Below are 7,235 nucleotides of genomic sequence, written 5' to 3'. Positions count from 1 at the left end.
GGTCCCTGGAGTGTGATGCGGGGTCATTGGAGCCTGAGTGGGGATCCTGGGGTTCTGGTGGGGTCTCTGGGGTATGCAGGAGGGGTCCCTGGGCCCTAAGCGGGGTTCCTGGGATGGTGATGGTGCCCTTGGTTTGCAAAGGGTATCCCCGGGGTGGTGTGGGGGATTCCCTGAGCTCCAAGTGGTGTCCCTGGGCCTTGGGGGGGGGTCTGTGGGGTCCCGAGGACACTCCTCACTCCACTCTCTTCCACACTGCATCCAGGGTCTCCCCAGAGGGTGTCACGATGTGCACCCCACTGCTGGTGACACTGGTGACACTGGTGATGGTGCCTGTGGGAGTTTCTCCCTATGGCTTCCGCAACTGCATCCAGGCGCCGTGGGACCCTGGGCTGTTCCGCTGCATCCAGCGCTTCCTGRGCACTGTGGGGGCTGCAGTGGGTGACCTCCCCTCCACTGCCACCTCCCTCAACCTCTCTGTCAACACTTTGCGCCAGGTACCCCCCCGTGCCTTTGCCCACCTGCCGCAGCTCCACACCCTAGATCTGACCCACAACAAGCTGGAACTCCTGGCCCCGRGGGCTTTCTGGGGGCTGTTGGCACTGGACCACCTAGACCTGGCCCACAACCACCTGTCAGTGCTGGCCACAGGTGTTTTCACTGGGCTGGGCAACCTGAGCTTACTGCGGCTGGATCACAACCCACTGCAGAAGGTGGCTCCCAGTGTTTTCCAGCCACTGGCTGCACTGACTACGCTCTGGCTGCGGGGCGGCCAGCTCAGCGCACTGCAGCCTGTRGCCATGGCCATGGGGCACTTGACACACCTGGACCTGCTCGACCTGTGTGGCAACATGCTGTCRACACTGGGCCCAGGACTGCCACCCACACTGAGGGTCCTGCGCCTCTGCAACAACTCCCTGGGAGCTCTTTCAGGGGCGACCCCTGRGGTGCTGCCYYCAGGGCTGCGTGTGCTCGACCTGTCCTACAACAACATCTCARACCCCACGCCACTYGCTCGCCTGTGCCTGCACAACCTGACATACCTGCAYCTGGCTGGGAACCCACTGGATGTGGTGCAGCTGCTGCGCGTGGCTGGAGTCTCCCCGCGCCATGTGGATGTGTCAGGGCTGCAGGTGGGCACAAGAGGCTTGAAATACCTGTGCCAGCAGCTGACAGGGCCGTGGCTGCAGAGGCTGCGCCTGCAGCGCGTGGGGCTCACAGCAATGCATAATGCATCTCTGGCCAATTGCCCGTTGCTGGGTGCCCTGGATGTGTCTGGCAACCGTCTGCGGCACTTGGGCTGTGTAGGGTGGCTGCTGACSCCGGCGCAGCGCGCGGTGCTGGGTGAGCTGGTGGCTGAGCACAACCTGCTGCAGCGGCTGCCATCGTGCCACGGGACCCCGGTTCTGCACCARCTCCRCAATATKTCCCTGCGCTTCAACCGCATCCTGGTGGCTGGTGCGGGTGCCTTTGACAATGCACCGGCGCTGCGGCAGCTGCGGCTGGATGTGAAYGGGCTGGCGTGGCTGGACCGTGCAGCGCTGCGTGGACTCCRCGAACTGCGGCACCTGCGYCTTGACAACAACCTGCTCACCGACCTCCCGTCCGGCKCCTTTGCTGACCTGCACCAGCTGGARGACCTCAACCTGCGCAACAACCGTGTGTCAGTGCTCTTTCCTGGTGCCTTCAAGGGACTTGACCGCCTGCAGACCCTTGACCTGGGTGGAAACAACCTGCGTCATTTGGCCGCCATGGCGTTTCAGGGCCTCCCGCGGCTTTGCCGGCTCTACCTGGATCGCAACCGGCTGCTGGAAGTGAGTGCAGCYGCATTCCAGCCGGTGCAGGTGACACTGGGTGTGCTGGACCTGCGTGCCAATGCGCTGCGCTACCTGAGCCGACACCCGCGGCAGCTGCCACCCTTTCGCTAYCTGCACAACCTCTATGACCTGAAGCTGCAGGCGCAGCAACCATATGGGATGCGTGTGGTCCCACAACGCTTCTTCCAGGGCCTCAGTGCCTTGAGATCGCTCTACCTGTCACAGAACTCGCTCTCAGCCATCCCTGCTGATGCCTTCGATGACCTGGCACAGCTGAGGTACCTGACACTAGCTGACAGCAGCAGTGGGATGGGCAACCTTCCCGCCGGCATCTTCAAGAACCTGAGCCAACTGCATAGCCTGAACCTGGAGAGTGCAGGACTGCGCAGCCTTGGCCCCGAGGTCTTCGGCAACCTGACACAACTGAAGGAGTTACGYCTRGCCAAGAATGAGCTGCGTGCACTGGATCCGATGCTGGCCACACATCTGCCTGCCCTGCGCTACCTGGACCTGCGCAAGTGCCCACTGAGCTGCAGCTGTGCCAATGCCTGGCTGCCTGCCTGGCTGGCACGTGGGCCTGTGCAGGTGGTCTACCTGTATAACTACACCTGTGGTGAGACAGGTGAGGCCTCCAAATACCTGCACTGCTTCGACACGCGCGTCTGCTACCTGGACATGGGGCGCTACCTATTTGCAGGGACGGCACCGGCTGTGCTGCTGCTGCTGGCGCTGCCACTGCTGTACCACCGTGCGTACTGGCGGCTGCGCTACCAGCTCTTCCTACTGCGTGCGTGGGCACGTGGGCGCTGGCGGCGGGAGCAGCGGCGCTACACCTACGACACCTTCGTGTCCTACAACTCTGGGGATGAGCAGTGGGTGCTGGAGGAGCTGGTGCCTGAGCTGGAGCGTGGAGCCCTGCGGCTCTGCCTACACCATCGCGACTTTCGCCCCGGCCGTGCCATAGTGGACAACATCGTGGATGCAGTGTACAACAGCCGGCACACGGTGTGCGTGGTGAGCCGTGGGTACCTGCGCAGCGAGTGGTGCTCACTGGAGATCCAGATGGCCAGCTACCGCCTCTTTGATGAGCTGCGTGATGTCCTTGTCCTCATMTTCCTCGAGGACATCCCTGAGGCCGAGCTCTCGGCCTTCCACCGCATGCGCCGTGTGCTGCTGCGGCGCACGCACCTGCGCTGGCCCCCTGAGCCCCCTGCACAGCCCCTCTTCTGGGCAAAGCTCAGGCGTGCCCTGAGTAGTGGGGATGAGGAGGAGGAGGACAGGGAGAGGAGGAGCAGGGAGGAAGGATGCCCTGGTGCAACTCGGACCCCGGGGGAAGTTCCCCCTCAGAAAAGCAACTTTCTGCCCGAAAATCACTGTTTATTCTTTGGGGAAGGTACCCTGTGGAGTGGGGATGATGGCAGCAAGGAGRAAGAKGGGGAGGAGAGGAAGGGGGAGGGCAGGGAAGAAGGCTGCTCTGACATGGCTGGAACTCCTGTGGAGGTTCTCCCTCASAAAAACAGTTTTCTGCCACCAAATCACCGGCTTTTCTCTGGGGAATATGCTCTGCACAGTGGGGATGAAGGTAAGGAGGAGGGAGAGGAGAAGGAAGAGGAGGAGGAGGAGGAGGATGAAAGGCTATGGGGATAGAGAGCAGCTGCTGTACAGCGACCTCACCCTGGTATAATAGTGATCCATGGAGACATTCCTAATCAAAAAAATGTTGTTTTGTGTGAAAAACRAGGTTCACTCTCCTGTTAAAATTTAAAAGGTTTTAATAAATGACAACAGGGTACATAAAAGCARAAGGATACAGYGCCAGCTGCCAGAGGCACACCTGCTATTGACAGGAGACATCTTTAAATACATTTYGTATTGCAYCAGCWTAATGCTTATTCATAGGCATTTATGCATACTCAAACTTTTCCAGGAGCTGTTTAGCATGGCRCCTCCTCCAGTGTAGCCCTTTGTTCCGTGGTTTCAGTAGATGACAGTTGTGTCCGTAGCATGGGCCCCTCTGCTGTCCATGCAGATAAGCCCATCAGAAGGTTGTGGGTCTCACCAGCCAGGCTCCTCTGCACAGCAGAGGACGGATTTCCACGAGCTCTGACTAGAGACTTTTCACTGCACATCCCAAAGCCTCTGTTCCTTCCACCCCCCACCCTTTTGCTGTCAGGGTCTGTGCTGGCCTGGCAGCTGATAGTCCTGGGGCGATGGCCTCCCCACCCCGAAGCCGCTAAGCATCATGATCTCTTTGTGAATGTATGCATCCTTTTCCCCAGCTCTGAGCTGCTTCTTATCTTTAAGGACCACTGCTGCCAGGGCCTCATTCAGGGTTTTTTGGTAGCTTTCTTTGCAGCTTTTGTATAGTTTAGCTATAATATGAAAAATATCCTTTATGGAAATGTTTAAGTCACAAGCCATAACAMTYCAGTTTAACCACAAGTATTCTATGGCTATATCTGAGTTACAAAAGAAAAACAAACCAATCAGTGATGATTTTAGCMCTGTGTCCGCATAACTAAGCTATTTATGCAAAAAAGGCAACATTGTACAGATAGCAGTCATCTTAATATTTGCGAAAGCCGACACTATAATATGTGTTTATAATATTTTGTCTCAAAATCTCTGCTTTTCCTCTGAGAAATGTGCAGTTGGGACAATGGTAACAAGGAAAAGGGGAAGGAGGAGCAGAGAAGAGCAAAGTGGACCTCAGTGTTCAGATGCATGAATGCCCAACAGCAGCTTCATGACTCCATTCCTTTGCCTGGCATTTGCAGACACATGGGAGCTGCAGCTCTTGCACATCTGGCTCTTCCTGGCATGTGCTGCCGCAGCACAATCGGCTGCTTCTACCCATAGCGGCACCTCCAGGGCTGGGAAATTCCAGCGGGATATGGGAGACACCCACTATCCATCCCAGCACCAACCGTTCTGCCTCCCCACCCCAGCAGCTCCCAAGCCCCAGGCAGGTCCCCGCCTCTCTCCTGCCCGATCCTCGCCGGCAGCAGGATGTGCCTGGCTTGGCTGGTGAACCGGRGTGTGCTGCAGGTGTCCGGGCCAGCCGCTGCCGCTGGCTCATGGCCACGATCACGGGGCTGTTTGCATCTGCTGCCCAAGGAGTCCTTCCGCAAGCGCATCAGCTGCTGTCCCAGAGCGGGATGTGGCTCTGCTCAGCTTYGGCCCTGGGGCGCTCAGGAAGGTCCCTCTCGGGTCTGTCCCTGGAGAATCAGAGCCCAGCAGTGCCAGGCTAGGAATGGCTTTCCCTTGGCTCCAGCCTGTGGGCAGATGACGCTGTCGAGGGCCAGCAGTGAGCAACTGATACTGGTCCCTCCCACAGCCCCTCTCCCAAGTCCTTGGTGACCCAGGCTCAGTACCAATCTGCTCAGCTTGGCTACATGGAGATTCCCAGCAGGGCCAACAGCGAGGTTGGTCCAGCTGTTTCACCTGCATCTGCATGGATAGAGATCGTTGAGGCTACAGTTCCACACGCTCCTAGGGGGGCTGTCTGGAGCAGCAGCACCAGCGGGACCAGGGGAGGGGAGGGGAGGGAGGGGAGCCAGGAGTCACTCCCAGGCTGGGTTGGGATGAGGCAAAGCTCATCATCCTCCCTGCCCCCCTTCAGGGAAATTTTTCTCCCTGTTTCAGGCACTTAAATGCAGCATAGACAAAAKGGTTCCCAAACTAGCACTGCAYTGATGTGCAGGCCATYCCTGAACYTTCCCTGCAGCAAGCTGACAGCCCCATTCCCAATTTCTCCCCATGAGACGTTTCTGCTTCTAGACYTTCTCATTCCTCTTGTTTGCCTCCATCTTCGAACACCTCTTTGAAGGCTTCCCCACCAGGAAGGCTGTCCTAGTTTCARCCAGGACAGAGTCRCTAAAATAGAGTTAATTTTTTTTTCAGTAGCTGAGAGGTATGTCCCGAATGAGTGSTCTTGAGATTGCCCAATGGCTGTGGGCATTTCCATGAGGCCATTCAACACCATCTTATTTGCCGGGGTAAAGGAAAAGAACAATCTCCCTTGCTTCTGAGCGGAAGGGGCTTCTCCTGTGAGAAGAAGGCAAGCAAAACAATCAGTATTGTCACAGACTTCCCATGTAGATTGTTTCTTTATCTTATACATTTTGTCACTGCTTTGGTTRCTGTTTATTTTCTTATTTCATTGCTGTTTCGGTGTCAAACCACGGTCTTTGCCTTTTGGGCTTCCAGCTGGAGGGGGCAGGGAAGCAAGAACCATTATAGTTTCAGYATTAAATCATGGAATACAGTTCTTAAACCATGACAGCTTTATGTGCCGCCCAATGTGCGGCACGAAGGGTTGAGACAACAACAGAACTTTCCAGAGCTGATTGAAAACAAATGTGATCTAAGCCTTTGTTGTATCATGTGCAGAGCCACTGGTTACAATGTTGCTTGGTGTTTTCTTGTGGCTGTGGTACCTAACCCTGCCTATATTCCCGTATGTTCTTTTTTCAGAGCAGGAAGAGGGATCAGGGTTGCTTTGTTGCTGTTCTGTGGGATATCAGTTTATGACATGAGAACATCAAGGGCAGTGATAGGCCCTTTGGAGTGTGTTTTCAGTGCTGCCCCTGTCCTGGCTTTGGGTGCTACCTGTGGGAATTAATAATCGTGCCCAGCCTGTGGAAGGAAGAAGGGAGGACGATTTTCCCAATATTTCATTCTCTTTTCCTCCTCTGGGCCTGGTAAAACAACTTTTGAGAATTTTAGATTCCCTTTGGGTGTTAAGGAAAACAAATTTTAGATTCCCTTTGGGTGTTCTTGTTGCTGTGCCTGCCAGGTCTCCTGGCAGAGAACCGCGTGGTCCACATCATGTATAGAACTACAAAATACATTTTCAGAAAGGCTTTTCAGAGATCTTTCTGGAGGGAGGATAGTCAGGARTGGCATGAAATGTGGAAGGACATGGGCCAGTGTTTGGAGGACTTCTCTGCTCGAATGGTTTGGAAATTCAGCCCTGAACAACTACGGGACTCAGTTAAAGTGATAAAATATATCCATGGCAACACCCCTTACGTACCCTTTCTCTTGCATCCGTCYAATACCTGTTTGTAAACAATGACACATATTCAAACATTTCCCAAAATATTTGCACGTTCCAGGAAATTTTTAGCATGGGCCCTCCTCTGATCCGCCTTTTTAGAGTGCGTGCACTTGTCGTGCTCGTGGTTTTGAGGGTYGCGTGTGTATACCCCTGTTGYGTGGGTTCAGCAATTGACRGTTGCTGATGGTCTGTCTTAGTTTGAAAGACAGGTGTCTGTCAAGGAAGGTGGGAACCTTCCTTGCAAWGGAGARTACAAGCTGATATCCTGTCGAGCAGGGTGGTGGCTGCAGTCCCGTTGAGYGATGGATGTGGTCTCGTCGAAGCAGGGGTCCTGAAGACAGRTTGAGTCTGTCTCTGGA

The 7,235-nt window shown here is 55.6% G+C and overlaps 1 protein-coding gene across 1 annotated transcript; it reads left to right on the top strand.

Moving 5' to 3' along the window:
• The first annotated feature begins 217 nt into the window (after positions 1-217).
• LOC130587738 (toll-like receptor 13) lies at positions 218-4,930 on the top strand. The gene has a single exon (XM_057388714.1). The coding sequence runs from the start codon at positions 285-287 to the stop codon at positions 3,459-3,461; it is 3,177 nt and encodes a 1,058-aa protein (XP_057244697.1). The 5' UTR covers positions 218-284; the 3' UTR covers positions 3,462-4,930.
• Positions 4,931-7,235: the final 2,305 nt, after the last annotated feature.

The sequence above is a fragment of the Malurus melanocephalus genome, unplaced genomic scaffold (genome assembly GCF_030028575.1).
Source record: "Malurus melanocephalus ecotype Western Australia unplaced genomic scaffold, MMel_1.1 scaffold_2357, whole genome shotgun sequence".
In the NCBI taxonomy this organism is placed as follows: domain Eukaryota; kingdom Metazoa; phylum Chordata; class Aves; order Passeriformes; family Maluridae; genus Malurus; species Malurus melanocephalus.
This window is presented reverse-complemented; position numbering and strand designations above follow the sequence as displayed.